Source organism: Microcebus murinus, chromosome 2 (genome assembly GCF_040939455.1).
Source record: "Microcebus murinus isolate Inina chromosome 2, M.murinus_Inina_mat1.0, whole genome shotgun sequence".
Taxonomy (NCBI): Eukaryota; Metazoa; Chordata; class Mammalia; order Primates; family Cheirogaleidae; genus Microcebus; species Microcebus murinus.
Genome location: NC_134105.1, coordinates 10,827,064 through 10,845,465, shown reverse-complemented (window position 1 = coordinate 10,845,465; position 18,402 = coordinate 10,827,064). Strand labels below are relative to the sequence as shown.

The 18,402-nt window shown below is 57.6% G+C and overlaps 1 protein-coding gene across 3 annotated transcripts in view; it reads right to left on the bottom strand.

Annotated features, from left to right (window-relative positions):
* ARHGEF10L (Rho guanine nucleotide exchange factor 10 like) overlaps positions 1-18,402 on the bottom strand; it is a 141,543-nt gene that overhangs the window by 44,491 nt on the left and 78,650 nt on the right. For all 3 annotated transcript variants that reach the window (XM_075994489.1, XM_075994495.1, XM_075994499.1), the window contains 6 exons: positions 17,206-17,379; positions 13,194-13,339; positions 10,958-11,139; positions 8,453-8,568; positions 7,800-7,927; positions 6,219-6,319 (listed from right to left, as the gene is read on the bottom strand). In XM_075994489.1, coding sequence (XP_075850604.1) covers positions 6,219-6,319; positions 7,800-7,927; positions 8,453-8,568; positions 10,958-11,139; positions 13,194-13,339; positions 17,206-17,379 — 847 coding nt within the window. The remainder of the gene's footprint in view (positions 1-6,218; positions 6,320-7,799; positions 7,928-8,452; positions 8,569-10,957; positions 11,140-13,193; positions 13,340-17,205; positions 17,380-18,402) is intronic.

Sequence of the window (18,402 nt, the reverse complement as noted above, 5' to 3'; positions counted from 1 at the left end):
GTGTGTGTGTGTGTGTGTACACACATGGAAGCAGGGACTCCCCTATGCCAGTATGTACATGTGCATGTGTGTGTATGTGCGTGTGTGTGTACACATGGAAGCAGGGACTCCCCTATGCCAGTATGTACAAGTGTGTGTGTGTGTGTGTGTGCACACACATGGAAGCAGGGACTCCCCTATGCCAGTATGTGCACGTGCGTGTGTGTGTGTGTGTGTGTGTGTGTGTGTGTACATGAAAGCAGGGACTCCCTATGCCAGTATGTACACGTGCATGTGTGTGTGTGTGTGTGTACACACATGGAAGCAGGGACTCCCCTATGCCAGTATGTACATGTGCATGTGTGTGTATGTGCGTGTGTGTGTACACATGGAAGCAGGGACTCCCCTATGCCAGTATGTGCACGTGTGTGTGTGTGTGTGTGTGTACACACATGGAAGCAGGGACTCCCCTATGCCAGTATGTGCATGTGCATGCGTGCGTGTGTGTTCACATGGAAGCAGGGACTCCCCTATGCCAGTATGTACACGTGTGTGTGTGTGTGTGTGTGTGTGTGTACACATGGAAACAGGGACTCCCCTGCTATGCCAGTGAGTGAACGCATGTGTGTGTGTACGTGGAAGTAGGGACTCCCGTTACGCCAGTGAGTACACACGTGTGTGTGTGTGTGTGTATACAAATGGAAACAGGGACTCCTCTGGTACACTATGAGCGCACACACGTGTGTGTGTGTGTACAGATGGAAGCAGGCACTCTCATTATGCCAGTGTGTGTGTGTGTGTGTGTGTGTGTGTGTGTGTATACACATAGAAGCAGGGACTCCCCTGCTGGGCCATGAAGGCTGAAACCTGCTCCCTCACTTCCTTCTACCCCACAGCTGACCTGCCCGCACGTGCCGGACCCGGCACAGACCATCGGGACATTGAGGCGCATGAACGACGTCTCTTCCCAAAGCCCCATTTTCCAGGTTTGTCCGATGTACCCATTACATGAATGTGAACCTGACTTGTCGTCAGAGACACCGCGGGTCAGACAGAGGAGGGCTGGACACACGTGAGCAACAACACCCCGAGAACGGCCCCTTCACCCGGCAGGTTGACAAACGCCATTGCGCTTGCCAGTGAAGGTGGCATCTGCGAGAGCCACGGCAGGAGGAGCCGGGACAAGCCGCCGTGTGGACGCTCTTTGAGAAGTTATAGATGGTCGCAAACGTGGGGCGCTATGACACGAAGGAGCCGCCCTCAGCCTGAGTCGAGGGGCCTGGAACTGCTCCCCAAATGGGCCGAGAGGCGTTCTCTGTGCCGGGCCCTCAATGCCAGGGGGCCCTATAAACAGTCACATAAAACCTGGCCCCTGGCACCCGGGAGGGAAAGCCGAAGTGGGGGCGACCCAGGGAAAGGACCTGGCAGCACAGGACAGGACAGACGGCTCCACGTGCACCGCGCTTCACAGTTTACACGTCGTCTTGTTTCATACTCACAGCCACCCTGGACGGCGGGTGATCCCGTGCCCAGCCCACACCGGGCAAGCAGGGGCCGGGGAACGCACGGGAAGGGCCTGGGCGCCAAGAAACTAACTGGGGGCGCTGTGCACCCCAGGAGCGGGGAGGCTGCTGTGAAGGAGGGCGGGACACGGCACCCGTGGGCAGGGTGCTCACGTCATGGCTGCTGCGCTGCCTCTCGGACGAGCCGCCGGGCAGCAAATAGAGACGGGCACCACTTCAAAGTCCGTCCCGCTCTCAGGGAACTTACGATCACGAGACCTCACCTCTTCCAGACAAGAGCCCGGCAGAGCCCTCCACCCCCAGTTCCGCCCCCTGCGGCTCCTGGAGCTGGTCAGCGAGCGCCCCCAGGCCCGTCGCCTCGGCACCCCCAGCTCATCTCCTCCCCCTCCCGCACACCCGCAGCCCGAGTCCCGGCAATTTATTACTGTATATATTTTTTAATGATCTGACCTTCTCTTCCCAGATGGTGCCTTCCCTGCCTGCGCCTGGGAGCATTAAAAGAAAATGGAGCTGTTGCTCCCCATCTGCCACTGCCATTGTTCCCGTCACAAAGCCGGAGCGGCTGGGGCCAGATGAGAAGGCTGCTGCCACTGAAACTGAAAGCCCGCTTGGGATAGGTGACATTAAGAACTGGCACCAATGACAACACCGTGATTTCCAATTGACGTTAAGTGGGGGCTTGTTGAGCGTCCGTCTGTGTTTGCCGGCCCCCACGGAACGTGGGGGGGCACCCCACGGGACAAAGGGGGCAGCTCCCGGGCTGAACCCCCCACCCCGACAGACCTCAGAATAATCTCCTCTGACTCGCTAGAAAGGCCCCGGGCAGATCCTGATTCAGTCTCCAGCTTGCTGTGTGACACTGAGCCAGGTACTTAACCTCTCTGAGCCTGTTGCCTCATCTAGAAAATGGGGGAAATGATCCCAACCATCGGGAGTTGTTAGGAGCACTGGGAAGAATATACACAACACGAGCACATGCCAGGCACTCAAGAAATAGCGCCCCCATGATCACCGCCCTTGCTGTCAACAGCACGCCCACTGCCATCACGGAGGATGCCAAGCCCACCGCGGGCCCGCCCTGCTTCTCCAGCCAGACCTGCCTCCCAAGCCTCTACCGTGCTCCCTCCCAGTGTCACTCCTTTACTGTCACCGCTGCCCGGCGACAAGCCCAGGCTGCTCTCCTTGAACTCCCCAGACCCGAGGCACCTTCGAGGCGCCGCTCACACCTCCCCAGCACCACGTCAGGCTGGGCTGGACCTCAGCGGGCATCTCATCCGACACCTGTCCCCTGCAGAGAGGACCACTGGTGGCCAGGGAGGCCAGCAGGTGGCCACAGTCTCCCAGCCGGGGTAAAACCAGAGTCGGGCTCCGAGGCCAACGCCCTTGGCCACAGCCCCGGCGAGCAGACCCGCCACTTCCGAGGTGGGGCTCGGGCCCCTGGGCGGGGTGTGAGGGTGAGGGAGGTGAGGTTTAGGACGTGCTCGGGGCCAGCCACTGCAGGAACAGCAGGGTCACTATGACGGCTGTGGGCTGGAAAATAAACCCAATCGGAGGGGCAAAGGAGGGCGCAGCGGGCCCTGCACTCAGGCTCACCGCCTCGAGCCAGGTGGATATGTCCCTGAGAGTGTGAGACCAGCCTGTGGCCTGCCAGGCCCACGTCCTCTCGGGAGGTGGCAACAGGGAGGCCGTGGGTGCGAGAGGCTCCGAGGGCACATGGAGGGTGAGGCCCAGGGAGGCGGTGCTTTGCAAGCCGGGGATCAAGAGCCCCGACCTCACCTCTTCCTTCTCTGGAACCTTCCATCTGCAACCCTCTTCTGGAGCCTTTAAGAGGAGCAGACTCACTGGTAGGGAGAGGTGGGGGGACCCTGGCCCTGCTCAGCACTGAGCTGTGTGACCTTAGATGGACCGTTCCCCGCCTGAGAGATGAGGACTCGCCTTGTGCCAGGAGCCTGTCACTGCTGCCACGTGCCCACGGCTGGCCGCCCAGCGGCCTTCCGGGCACTGTCCCCCGCATCCTCACGAGAGCCCTATGCAGGCACTTTCCCTATTTTCCGGTGGGAAGTCCGGGGCATCCAGGTTAAGTATTTTGCGGAGAGCACAAAGCCGGGAGGCGGCAGAGCTGGGAACTGAACCTGGCTGTCTGGCTCCATTTCACATGGTGCCAACAGCCACCCTTTACCGCCTCTCAGCCCTCCTGTGCACCTAAGATCCTGAATGCAACAGAGAAGGGGCCCTTCGCGATCTAGTCCGAGTGACAGATGGAAAACTAGGTCTCAGGACAGTCCTGCGGTCCCCCGGGCCCCACAGCCTGGTGGTGGCCACACTGGGGTTTGAACCGGGTCCCAGATTCCCCAGGGCTCCCTGTCCCTCTCAGATCCCAGCTCCCCACCCTATCTCTCCTTCCTCAATCTCCTCGGATTATGATCCTGGCACACTGTAGCCAGGGAGGGAGGAAGATACAGAAAAAAAATTAAAGGAAAAACATCCTTTGTGAATAAATGTTTTTAACATATTCTATTTCAAACAGGCTTATATTATCCCCCCCAAACCAGGCACTGCAGATAGAAAAAAAAAAAAAAAACTGGCAAAATAAAAGGAACAAATTATTCAAGCCCCAGGGGAACCCAGGCATTCAAATAAGATTTCAAATGACTCTCCTTCCATTAAAACTTCTGCTGCAGTGACACTTCGTGGAGATAAGGCAGAGTCTTTGCAGGCTCCGAGGACTGGGGCTGCCCTGTCCCTCCAGGGCCGAGCCCCACATGGCAAAGCACGTGGGGTTCAAATGGGAGCTTTATCTGCCTGTAAAGCAGGTGTCCACACAGGTCTTGGGCACTTCCCAAGACGGAGTGGGTACGTGGGCGAGGAGGGGCGCGAGTGGCCTGAGGCCCAGAGGGGAAGCACCTTAGCCCCTCCGAGGGCCACAATCCCCAGCCTTCTGCCCACAATCCCTTCTCCACCCACAAAGCCCTCCTGGCCACCCAGAAACATCCAGCGGAGGCTCGAGCAGGTGCTCAAGCACCAGATCCGAGACGGACGGGCTAAGCAGAACCCTAACCCTAACCCTAACCTCACAGCCACGCCCGCCCGCGTCCACACTGCCCCTCAAGCGCCCTCTCCGCACAGCAGCCTGAATGTCCTGCTCAAATGGAGATCGGGTGGTGACGAGGTCCGGCTCCCAACGCTACAGTGAACGGTTTCCCATCACGCCCAGAACGAATCCCATGTGCCTCGCCCTGGCTGCGCCCCACCCTCCGAACCGCCCACCCGCCTACTTCTCTCCCCTTCATCCTCCAGCCCGGCCAGCCTGGTCTTCCTCTTACCCCCACTGTGGGCCCTTCGTGCTGGCTGTGCCCACGCCCGGGCCACTCTGCCCAGAGCTCCGCACGGCACCGGGTGTCACAGTCTCAGAAACCCTCCCTGTGGGCAGCCCTGACACCACGCCCAGTGGCAGCCGCACAGCACGCCCCCTCCCTGTTGATCTGCTCCCCGTTGCATGTCCGTCCACCCCTCGGAAACCTAAGGCCCTCCAGGGCAGGGACCTTTCTTCTTTTGTCACTGTTTTTTCTCCCATGCCTAAAATGATTGCAGAGATTCAGTAAATGGTTTGGTTATTTAATTAATGAAAGCCAGTGACAAAGGTCCCGACTTCACTGCAGAAATGTTTTAAAACCTATTGGAAATATGTACTTATCTATAAAAAGATCACACCAGAAACAAAGCCAAAAAGTAAAACAAAAACAAGCCCCCGCTACTGGCTGGCATCAGAAAAAAGGGATTCTGGGACGTCACAGGGGATAGTGGCTCTGATCGGCAAAGGCTCAGGCCTCTCAGCAGTTCCAGAAACGGACAAATCAAGTAACTGCAGCTTGATGAGCGTGGCTTGGCAGACAGAACCTCGCCAAGTAGTGGAAGCGGAACGGACAGGGATCTAGACTGGGCTCTGGAGACAGCCTGCCCAGGCGCTGAGTCCCAGATCTGCTCCTTCCTGCTGGGTGACCTCAGCCAGGTCCCCCTGCCTCTCTGGGCCTCAGAGTCCTCAATGGTCTAAAGGGGTTCACAATAGACCTATCTTGTAGGGTTACTGTGAGCGTGAAATGAAAAACATGCATGTAAAATGCTCAGCAAAGTGCCGGCCGCACAGGAAGCACTCTGTAAATATCCATCCATTTGTGTTAGTATTATGGGGTGCACGGGAAGAAAAAAATAATACAGGTCTCTGGTTAAGAAGCAGTTTAGTCAACCTGCATCATTTGTGGGGGGGAGGGGGGTAATAGTTTTACCGAGATATAATTCAGGTACCACAAAATCCGACCTTTTAAAACGTACACTTCCCTGGCTTTAGCATATTCACGGAGCTGGGCAACCACCACGCTACCCCATTTAGAACATTTTCATCACGCTCGCCACAAAACCCTTGGCAGTCACCCCCACTGCCCTCTCCTCACAGGAGCGGAATTCACTTTCTGGCAAGTCCCATCATATCACAATGAGGAAACTGAGGCTCAGAAAGGGGAAGTGACTTGTCCAAGGTCACACAGCAGAGCCTCAGGACTAGAACTCCAGCTCCAGCTGTTTCACCACTGCACACCTCCCTCTAGCTCAGAAACTCCGTGTCCCCCACCAACCCTGAATGCACGCATGTCTTCACACGCCCCAAACCTTGGCGCCCCACGCCCCTGCATCCCGAGGTGCTGTCCCTGGGACTATACTCACGGAGTCCGATTTTGGCCAGATGCAACCTGTTGACCCAGGAGATCTTGCTCAAGGGGTTGGGGGTGATGAAGACCACCATGAAGCTGATGGGGCGGCCGGACCTGCGATGGTGAGAAGATGGGGAGCCTGAGTGCCCAGGACCAGGGCCTGGCTCCCAGGGACTGTCACCCAGTGCTCCCTCCAACCCATGTGAGCTAGAGATAGAGGGAGGTGTGGTCAGAGGTACCCAAAGGTGGCCAAAGAGGCTGGTGGCCTGGCAAAGCCTCAGCCCCCGGGAAAGGAGGCCCTCCAGCCACTGTGGCCCCAGGAGGGGTACCTGGCCAGAGTGGCCGGGCCACAGTCCCCAGCCCAGCCCCAGGAGCCTCTGGCTTTGTGCCTGGCGGAGCCTCCCCAGGCTGTGGCTCCGCTTGGTCAGCCAGCGGTCAGCTGTCCACAGGCTTTGTCAGACACCTACACGTCTGAGCACAAGCCTCTGGGGGGAGGAATGGGTCTCACTTGGGTCCGTTCCCAGCACCTGGCATGGGGCAGTTGCTCAGTAAGTGTTGGCTGAGTGGACACACGAACGAATGAAGAAATGAACGAACGGGTTGAGCGCAAGCTTGGGGCAGCCAAGGTTGCTATTGTCACCACACTGTCCTCTCGCCTTGGAGCAGCAGGGACCCCTTTTGGAGTCCTTTGGGTCTGTTCTCCACCTGGGACGTCCCAACTCCTGGGAGGTGGGCAGGGTGGAGTCTCCACCCTCCAGGGTGCGTGGGGAGAACGGGGCTCAGAGAGTAGGGACCTGAGCTAGGCCATCGGCAAGGAGGTGGCAGATTCCAATTTGAGCTCAAAGCTGCTGATTCTCGCACACAAGCCCCACAGCCCTGTCCTACACAACAGTGCTCCAGCCTTCTCGTCCCTGCAGCCACTGCGATACCCTGTCCCCACCTTCTCCTCTCCCTTGGGGACCAAAACCTGGGCTCTGAGACCCTCACTACACGGCTCTGGGCTTCAGAGTCAGACCCCATCAGGACCCAACTCTGCCTCTTCCTGTGTGGCCTTAAGCCTCCCATGCAACTCTCTGAGCCTCATCTTCCCCACCTGTAAAATGGGGACAAGAAGACCCATCTTACAGAGCTATGGGAGGATCAAAAAGATACCTTTCCCTGTCTCTGCCAGGCCAAGCAGCTAACTCTGTCATCAATTCCATAGACATCAGTTGGGTGTCTATGCACACAAGCTCCTGGGGTGGGCATCTTGAAGGCAGGGCAGTGTTGGGGGGAGCTGGGGTCCCCAAAGAGGAGACCCAGGGTCTGCCGTGTGAGACCACACAGTCTGATGTGACTACAAAAGACATGGCACAAATGGGACAAACAACGGCAGAGTGAGTATCCTAACAGTGAACTAGGCTTACCCAAGTAATGAACATGGTGTTCATTCATTCACTCATTCATTCATTCGATGTCTTTTTGTGAGCACCTACCACGTGTCAGGGGCTGTCCTGGGCATGGCCCACAGGATGGCTCCAGGTGACCCCCCAAGCTCCCCGCTCTGCTGGCCCCACAGAGCCAGCAGCCCTCTCCCCTCAGCCCCTCATCTCACTTGTCGGGTTTCCCGGGGAGCAGGAGCCTGAGGCGGCACTTGTTGGCCGAGTGGATCTCCTCCTCCTTCACCCGCATCAGCCTCTGCAGCGCCAGGCACCAGTCTTGAGCCACGGTCATGTTCAGGTTCTAGGTCCAGGAAGCCAATGAGGTCACCACACAGCCCACTGGCTCCCCGAAAGCCACCGCAGAGCCCACAGCAATCGAAGAGCCCCAGGAGGGGAGCGCTGGGAAGAAGTCCTGAGCCACACGGGGTCTGCACGTCAGCCACGAGCAGGAGCCCAGTGCCCCGTGCTCTGGGCTCAGATCCCACCTGGTGGCCCTGCGCTGAGGGGGACCCACTCTCCCAGCCAGGTTCCTCTCCAGACTGGGCAGAGGCACAGGAAGGGGCCACATGACCAAATGGCCACTGTACAGAGAACAAAAACGTTCCCACAGCCAGGCTCTGCTCCACCCAAACCAGAGGGTCCACCCCAACCAGGGGCCACACTTCTAGGCAGGGACGTGGAGCTTCAGCCACTACTGCCGCTTGTGGGGGCTCAGAAGCCAGGGCACATCAGGGCCTGAGCCAAGAGAGGGGCCCTTCCCGACTCGGCCTTCGAGACGCTGCCTGCAGGGAGGAGCTGGGGCGCTCGGGCCGGGCCGGGCGCGCACCTGGTAGGTACCGTGCAGCGTGCTGATGAGGAGTGTGATCTGCTCCACCACGGCCAGGTCCTTCTGCAGGTCCTGCAGCTCCTGGAAGAGGCGCGGGGGGCCGAGGTACACCTTATCTGGGCAGAGAAGAGACCAACTCAGCCTTGGGGGGGAGAAGTCGCTGATAAGAAGCCACTCAACAGTGAAAAAGAAGAACATGGGATGTTCTTCTTTTGAAGAATTGCCCTGGGATGCGGCACTGGAGATCCGGAAGGAAACATCCAGGTCTTGCCCTGATGGCGCTCCCAGTCTAGCTGGGAAGACGGATCCAGGCACAGGTAAGGCCTAACACCTGGGGTCCAGGCCACAGGCAGCCTGTGCACAGGGTCACAGGAGACCACAAGACCAAGAACCAGCTGTGCCTGTGAGAGACAAGGAGCCTGCACGTGGTGGGCTCTCCTGAGAGGGACAAGAGCATGTGCAAAGGCACCGTGGCTTAGGAAGCCCCTGAACAGCGAGTTTTTCAAAGACACACCGAGGACATATTATGTTCCAGATACGGCAGGACTGGAGAGACAGCAGCAAACAAGAGGTGGGGGAGGAAGCAGTCAGTTAACAGCCACAGGTAGTGGAAAGTGCTGGGGAGAAAGGTATCAAGGCGGTGGGACAGGGATGGGGTGAGGGGGCCCAGATCTCTGGGGGTGATAAACAGAGCACTGGGGGTACAGGGGTGGGCGGCAAGAGACAGAGTAGAAGGGCCTGGCAGGGCCAGATGGGGAAGACCCTGAACACTGCGCTAAGAACTTGGCCCTTGTTCTCTAGGTCACGGTTTCTCAAGTTGAGCTCGCATGAAGTGCTGGGGGGGGTGGTTGGGAAGCCTTATTCTGGGTTTTCATTTAGATGAGTATCTAAACATCAGGCGCATGTTCTGCTGTGTGACCCCAGGGCTTCCATGGACTTTGGTGCTTGAATGGTCCCCTGGTAACAAGCAAAGAGTAAGGCTGGCTTGGAATGTGGCACAGGTTACAGGAGGGCTCTGCAGCGACCCCGAGAGGGAGCTGGTGGGAAGTGCAGACCCCACCAGGTGCCCTGTGGCTCAGGCGCAAGGTGGCATGGGCACGAGGTGGCTCAGGCAGGAGAACGCAGAAGAACCTGCACCACCGGAGTGCCACGTCCATATTGTGAGCAATTTCGTTTCAGCAAAACGACGTCATCCATCACATTAAATTAATGCTGTTAATTTGAATTTTATTGCTTTGTAGTTTTATTTTTATTCAATTTGTGAGTTTGTTCTGGCTTTATGGTTGTTCAAGGGCTATAAGCATAAGGAGTTGATTATGCCGAGTTTTGTGTCTGTATATATTTGAATAACAATATGATAAAAAATCATCTGAGGCCAACTGGGGTTCAGCAAGAACTTCCTTCCCTCTGCGGAAGGGGCCCGGCAGTGCCTGACTCTGGTTTGAGGCACGCAGCTGCAGACAAGCCAGAGGCGCTGAAGGGGGGTCCTGGGCACCCCCCAAGGACTGGCAGGGAGGGTGTGGTCTAGCCAGGGCCGAAGGCGCCCCAGATGGAAGTGACAGCAGCAGGGGCCTCCCCAGCTCTTCCTGCCTCGCAGGGCTGGGCACAGAGACGGCATCTGCGAGTGGGCACAGCTGTCGCAGCCCAGCCCCGGGTGGCGAGAGGAGATGGTGCAATGACTCCTCAGAATGTCCAGAACCGTAGGCAGCCTGTGAGGTGCCCCCCGGGTCAGGCAGTGGACAGAGGGGGAAGCGAAACCCGAGCGCCTTTCCCATGGTGGAAGGTGCTTCTGGGCACGCTCCTTCCTGCCAGCCCTGCAACTTAGCGGCCTTCGTGGAGTCGAGGAATGTTTACTGACGCCTGGCAAGAGCTATAGTAGCACTAAGGGGGAAGACATCAACAAAATGATCACCAATAAAGGGGAAAATGCAACTGGCAGGCGTGAAAGGAAGGAAAGGGGACAGGCTGGCTGAAGGGTCTGCAAAGGCTGAGGAGGTGCCACTGAGCTGAGCGAGATCAAGGTGGGTACAGGCACAGGGCCCGTGTGGGGAGGAGTGTGGCCCATCCAGGAGCCCAGGGACCAGTATGGCCAAACCAAGGAGAGAAGGGGCAGAGTGAGGGGAGGTGGGGACAGACGGGGTGTCCCCAGGATGAACAATGAGAGCCCCCAGGGCCAGGAGTGACACGCTCTGATCTGGTCTGTACTAACCTGCATTTTGAAGAGCCATCCCTGGAGTGGGCAGAGGGGGACAGGAAGGGGGCATGGGTGGGGGGGACAGCAGCCAGGACACCCCTGCAGCAGGCCAGGGCAACCAATGCAGGTGGCAAGAAGCACACCTATGCACCCTCAGGTGAATTCATGGCTGTGTGTTTTGACCCAGTGGGGGCCACAAAATCAGCAAAAGCCTCCCAGCCAAGATGCCCGTCAGCCACATTGGGGTCCCTGGGCTGAGTCAGCCCGGGCTACGGCGGGCAGGGTGAGGGCCGCAGTGGGGCACTACTTACTCTGGGCCTGCCCCGAGGCAGAGGCCTTCTTGGCGCCGGCGTGCTGGATGAGCACGTTGTCCTTGTCATAGGCACCACCATCCTGGCCCACCTCCACCACCTGCACCTGGGGCAGCGCCGTGTTCCACTTCACCACGTACTTGGGCCCCAGGGGCACCAGGCTGCTGATCTCCAGCTGACCCCTGCCGGGACAGAGAGGACGCAGCCCTGGAGAGCCGGCAGCCGCCCTGCGCCAGGGCCGGGCCCCGCACTGCTCCTCGGCACACCGGTTCAGCCAGGCCACGCAGCCCAAGCACCAGACCTCAGCCAAACCAAGCCAGGCAGAGCAGGAGCCCTCGCTGGGACCGAAGCGTCGGGGTGCCCAGGCCCCAGCCCCAGATCCAGAATCACATGCCCCGAGACCCCCCGAGCCCCCTGAGCCTCTAAACCTACCTGTGGTTGGCAGGCCTGGGGAAAAGACAAGAAGGAAAGGAAGGTTGTTACTGTGACTGAGTGATTCTTATGGGGGCTGGGACCAGCTGGGGGCGGGCCATGGGCTGGGTGTCAGAGTGGAAGGAGGGCGGCCTCCCATCAGAAGCCGAGTATGGACCAAGGGGACCACACGGAGGGCCTCCCCGGCCGGGCCTTCCATCCTGCCTCTCACAGCAGCCCTGCTAGGAAGCCGCGCATAATCCCAGACAAGGACACGGGTGATGCTCAGCTAGAGTAAGTGACTCAGCCCAAATCACCCAACTGTTCCCCCAAACTCTGCCACTAGCACCCCACTTTGCACCCCACGCTAGACCCTGAGCAACGTGAGTGCTGACAAGGTGTCCGTCACATCGCTGGCCCTACACGGTGTCCAGAACAGAACTGGGGCTGGAGAATTACAGCCTCGCATGAGCGAGTGAGTGGATGCATGAATGAATGGGTCAGCAGGAGCACTGCCCACGCCCATCGGTGACACAGCCTACCCGCCCGAGTCCCCCACCAGGACACGAGCTCCCGGAGGCAGGGGCTGGGTCCTGTTTAGGGCCACGACCTGGACAAAGTCGGGGATCAGTATGCACCTGGTGGACTCACAGAGGAGCGAGCAGGTGGCCAGAGAGTGCACAGGTCCCAGCTTGCCCCCCTTCCAGGACACGCGACCCACAGCCACAGAAACCCCCAAATCTACCGCACGGCCGTGCACGGACGTGTACACGGTGACTCTGGGTGCAGAGTCGGAATCAGCTCTGCGGGTGCCCCCCATCTCCACCTCCCCTCCCCCACACGCTCAGCTGGGAAGCGGGGGCCCAGGCTGGGACTGTTTCCCCTCCTGGATCTCGGCTGTCACTGGCACACTGGTGCTTCTGTGACGCTTTGTGAAGTGCAGTCAGATATTGGGAGCAGAGATTCTCCTAAGAACCCAGCTAGCAAGGACACAGCCGGAGTTCTCAGGGCGCAACTGGCTGAGGGTCCTAGTCCCTGACACCTACAGAGCCACGCAGGGGGTGCGGGTGGGTGAGCTGGGCCGGGCGGGAGGCTGAAGGAGGCAGGGCATGAGCCCCAGCTCCAGGCCTTGTAGCCTAGGGCAGCGTGGACCCAGAATGCTGGAGACCCAAAAGTTTAGGAGAAGCCAAACGTCTCAACCTTGGTGTGGACTCCCTGTGCAAGCCAAACACGGATGCCCGGAAGCCTGACACAACGAACACGCCACTAGTGCGCAGGCCCAGGCCTGGGGTGTCACAGCCTCGCCCCACTCTGGGGGCGCAGCCTGGCAGCCGGGCTCTGGGCACTTCCACAGCCTCTGGCCTAGAACCAGGACCCAGGCTCCCGTGGGCAGAAGATGCTCTGGGCTGCGGGCGAAAGGCAAAGACTCGCATTGAAAAAACGCTGCCATCTGGCCGGAGGAAACCCGATCTGAGTTAAAGCAGCAGGGATTTGGGCTGGACACAAGGAAGGATCTGCTGAATTTCAACATGGTCAAAAAAAGATAGTTCAGTTTCCAATTGGCATGTTTCAGAGCAGACGACTCTGTACAACGAACACCTGTCTGCCCAAGGCTGGGGGCGGCCGATGGCCTCTCCAGCCACTTCTCAGTGCTGGGACTGGTGACAGAGCATGTCGAGAGGGACGGGAGAGAGAGTGGAACCTCGGAGGCCTACATTGAACTCACATGGGCCTCCCCACAGAGCAGCCGGCCGAGAGACGGGGGTAGGGCAGGACGGGGTCTCCAGGGTCTCCCCCAACCCAGCCCCAGCTCGGGCCCACTTACTTGAAGTTGATGTTGGCACAGACCAGCATGTCATTGAGCAGGAAGACCCTGCGCTCCTTGGACTTGATCAGCTGCCCTCGGTCACCGTACACGGTCTCGGTCAATGTCTCACACAGGAGCAGCTGCCGCTGGCCCGAGGTCAGCAGCTGGGGAAGGGGGCAGGGGAGGTCAGCATCACAACCCAGGTGGCTTTACCCTGACAAAGGCCCAGAATCCCCCACGGTGCAAAGGGAGACCCAGGCTGGGGGGAGCAGAGGAGGAGGTGAGGCCCCTCCTCCAGCCCTGGGGGAGGAGATGCACTGGGGAAGAAGAGAAACACTCGCGGGGCTCTGCACTCTGGGGAGCCTGACCACCCACCCTTGCACCCACCGGACCCAGCGGCCAGCACCCCCATCTCAGGTGAGCCAGCCATTGCCAGCCACCCCCTGTGATGATCCTGCATGACCACCACGGCCAAGGACACAGCTCTGGAGTCACAGACACCAGCTCCACCCCAGCCCCAATCCCCAGTGGTACAGCCCTCGGGCAGGTCACTTCACCCACCCAAGCCTCAGTTTCCTCAGCTGTCAAGTGGGTGCAATGGTCATTGCTCTACTGCTGAAATCACATGAGGTAACCAACGCATGACTGGGTCTGACTTCACGATTTTCAGAGCCCAGTGCAAAATAAATGTGAAGGCCCTCATTCGAAAGCTATTAGCAGATTTCAAGACAGCCACAGCAGAACACTAAACCAAGCGTGGGGCCCTTCTGGGCACGGGCTGTGTGTGACCGCACAGGTCATGGGCCCTTGAGGCCAGCCCTGCAGGTGGCACGCAACAGGAGCTCCAAAGACAGCCACTGTCTGTGATGGCCGCTGACATGGAGAGGGCTGTCCTTGGGCAGGGGACACCTGGCCCAGGAGTCAGTCCCGGCACCGCACCCTGACCAGTTGAAAGCTTTGGCCCCTCTCGCCTCTTGGACGGGTTGGAACGGACCTGCCGGTCAACAGTGCCCCCTCTGAGAAGGCCAAGACTCAAGCCCAAGGCGTCGAGCAGGCATTTGCCAATCTCACGGTTGACACTGAGACCCTTCTGCTGGCACAGGGACCACCAACCCATCCCGGGAGCCAATGGGAAAACATCCTTTTTCCTAACAGCGACTTTTTTCCCGGGGAGGGCTATTCAGCGAAATTCATTCCCCAGACCTGTGACTCTGATGACAACCACTACTTCTCCCTCCTTTCCCCACCCTGGCTGGCAGAGGGACAGATCACGCCAAGCCCGCCTGGAGAGGATGCTGCCACTCTCCAAAGAAGCACATCGCTCAAGTCAACACACAACCAGAGTCCCAGTGGGGCGAGACGCCTGCCGTGCACTGGGTCCTGCAGGTGACACTCCGCACTCCACATTTTGTTGTGTCGGCTCTGCCATCCTGTCAGGCAATCCCCATTTCCCAGATGAGCAAACTGAGATTCCAAGACAAGCCCTGATGAAATGACAGATGGTACAGGATAGAGCCAAGCCACGCCCACTGTCCCCTGCACCGTGCAGCCAGCGCACAGTATGACAGGAGCCGGGGAGGCCCTGCTGGTCCTAACACACAGGAGGACTCAGAGATCCCCAGGGGTCCCCCATGCCATGAAGGCTGGGATCCCCCCCAGTATTTCCATAAACGAGCCGAGAGCAGCTCGTGAAAACACTACTGGGACTCCGAAGACAGCAGGGCCCCCGCGGAAGGCTGCCAAGTGTGACATAACCCACGACTTGAAAGAGGAAAGTCCCCTGGGCTCAGGCAATCATCCCCTGCCCCTTGAGCTGATTTAAAAAAACAAAAGAAAAAGAAAACCCGGATATTGCACAAACATCCCCCGGGAGGCTCCTGAGTAGGCCATTTTGAAATAGCTGGCATGGTTCCGTTTGGGGCCACACTCAGTTTCGTTTCTGCTTCCCCCTGGGTGATGGTGACAGGGACATCACTGCACAGGTTTCAGGACTGGCCAGGACTGCCCAAGGAGGGCCCTGGAGAGGGACGCACACTCTTCTCAACATCCCACACGTATCCAACTCAGCCCCACTCGACAGACAGAGAAACTGAGGCTCGGAGCCTCTGGTCCCCTGCCAGACATCAAGCAGGCCACCCTGACCTCCAGCCAGTGCCCACCACACTCTGCTGCCCCGGCCTCCACGGGACAGAGCTACGGAGAACAGGACAGCCCTTCCCAGGGCAAACGCTACAGGATTTATTTCCTTCTGCCCGTGGCGTCTTCCCACTGCAGCTGCACGGATGTACGAGCCACAGCAAGAGAAAGAAAGACAGCCTCCTGGTCACAGCACAGGGAACCGAGGGCGGGGCAGAAGGAGACACTTCCCAAGTGCAAAGGCCAGCACAGGTGGCCATGGTTGGGCTGAAGCCTTTTTCTCCAGTCACATTCCAAACTAGGAAGCTTGTAGGGGACAGCTGAGTTAGTCCTGCCTGGAGGCAGGGGGTGGGGGAATGACCTCCCCCCTCACTAATGCCCCCCCAGCAGTCCTGGTTGGGGACATCCCCCAGGAGAGGGCTCTGTCCCCTGCCCGCCTTGTCTTCCCAAGCCCTATCCACCTGGAGCAGGTGATCAAACCCAGAAGCCTTCAGCACCAGCAGGTAGCGTCGGTGGGAAGAGATAGGTAAGGATGAGGGGAAGTGGACAGCCACTACTCAGGTGACCAGTGTCACGCAGGAAGGAGGGCCAGTGGACCAGCTCTTCCAACCCTTCCAAAAGACCCACAAGTCTGAATCTTATAGGACATCTATTTTTAAATGTTGGCAACCACTTCTATGTTCTTGAAAATATTGCATGGGCCGCAAAATACACCTGTAGCCTGAGATTAGCCTGAGACAGAAGAGGCCCAACATGTGGGACCTCCGAAGTTTAGCACGTCACCCTGCAGGTGACTGTGTCCCAGCCCCGCTCCTCAGGGCTGTCATGAAGATCAAAGATGGTAAGGCAGGTCAGAGCAGCTGCTATACTGTAAAGGGCAGTGCACATGGAAAGGGCTGCCACCTCTCTTGGCAGTCCTCCCTGGACCATTAGAAAGATCCTCCCTACGCTGCTGAAATAGCACCCCCGCCTCCCGGAGCTGCCAGCCGCTAGCCTTCACTCTGCGTTTGGGACCCCACAAGGCCAAAAGGGCTCCCAGTTTTTTCCCCAGAAGCTTTGAACCTTTCCCTATGATTCCATACAGTGTCCCTTCTCCACAAAGCAGTCCTGCAATACGCCAGGGCAGGGTGACCACCCTGAACCATCCCGGCCGCCTCCACCCTGCAATGGTGAGCAGGGGAAGGGGGGCTGGACCTCCCAGAGATCCAGGTGCAGCTACAGGCGTCTCGTGTTGTGTGCTGCTAGGGAAACAGAGGGACTCCAGTAACCAACAGGGGACTTGGGGAGTGACCATGTGCTTCAAAACTGGATGCTCTATGGACTCATTTGCAAGTATTTCAAGATTGTTTCCCTAGAATGTTCCTAAGCTGCAACCCCAGAACGTGGCATGGATTTTTCATCTTCCTTCTTCCATTAAGAACTCTCAGGATGTTGCTTTGCCGGCTCCTTCATTCTCCTTGCAGCAGCCCTGGGGACCAGCTGCTACTGAACACTCCTCATTTCAGAGGGAACAAGTGGGGTTCAGAGAGGTTGGGTGAGTTCCCCTGAGGCCACACGGCAAGTATCATGGCAAAATCTGGACTTACACCCAGATGCTGCTCAGAGGCCACTTGTACAACCACAATACTAGGCCATCATTTCTGGTGTCTTTACTGAAAATTACACCGATGAGCAAAATCAGCGTTTATCCTAAAATAACATGAACAGTAATGAGCATGAGTCCAGTCCAGAACCCAATCCTCAAGGTCGGGTCCGAGGGCCTGGAAAAGCAAGGGCTCCCCTCCTCAGAGAACAGCGCCACCTGGTGGGTGGCCGCGGGGCAGGCGGCATGAGCACAGGTGAGGATGGACGCAGAGCAGGTGCGGGCAGGCAGGTGGGAGGCACCTGTGCTCACCTTGTTGAGGCTGCTCCGGTCACTGACGCTCTTGGTCAGCTGCTGGATCTCGGCCACCTGGTCTGCCAGCCGCTTCTGCTCGTTCAGCTTCTCGGCCAGCGTCTCCAGCTCTGTGAGGGCCAGCTGCAGCGACAGCCTGTCGGGGTGGCCCCTCGGGGTGTTCTTCAGCATGTCCTGCAGGCCAGAGAGCAGAGGGTGAGAAGCCCGCCCCACGGGGGACGCTCCCCGGCCTGGGGCAAAGCCTCAGCTTGCAAATCCCCTACACGCTGCAGCTCTGGGAAGGGTCCAGCATTGCAGCCAGGCCAGACGGTACCAGACTCAGAATGTGACCTCAAGAAACAGCCGACGAATGGGGGGAGGGGGAACAATGTGTGGATCTTTCTGGAAATATCCCCAAAAGAACTGAAAGCAGGGTCTCAAAGAGGTATTTGTCCACCCACATTCATGGAAGCATGAATCACAACAGCCAAAATGTAGGGGCAATCCATCCACCGACGGATGAATAAGTAAACAAAATGCAGTCTGTCCACATGAGTATTAATCAGTCTTTAAAAAAGGAAGGAAATGAGATAGAACACCTAAAGCACACAGTACAGAGAATGTTCTCCATACATAAATTTTTGCTCTATTTTCTTATATATCTTTTGCTTATTAGGCAAAGGCTAATTCCGCACACCAAAAGGATGTACTATTCTTATCTCTACTTGACAAGAAAGTCATAGCTTGGAGGAGAAGGCCAGAAGTCAAGTGGAACTACGACCGTCCAGGAACCAACTCCAGAGCCTATGCAACATGCTCCACTGCTTATGCAAGAGAAAAACGTGATGAAAACTTTTGAAAACTTTTGATGAAAACTTGATGAAAAACTTTTTCATTTGTTGTTAAAAAATATGCTAACAGGACAAAATTATTTCATCAGAATGGCTTTGCAAAGGTGCATTGGGATCAGTACCAATTTTTTAAAAAAATTACAAAGAAATAATAGGTTAAAAAAAAAAGAAGGAAATTCTGACGTTACAACACGGATGAACACATGTTACAACACGGATGAACACATTACAAGATGGACGAGGATATTATGTTGAGTGAAATAAGCCAGTCACAAAAAGACAAATATTGCATGGTTCTACTTACATGAGGGACTGAGAGTAGTCAGAGCGGTGGGAGGGGAGGGGGAGTTGCTAAATGGGTAGACTG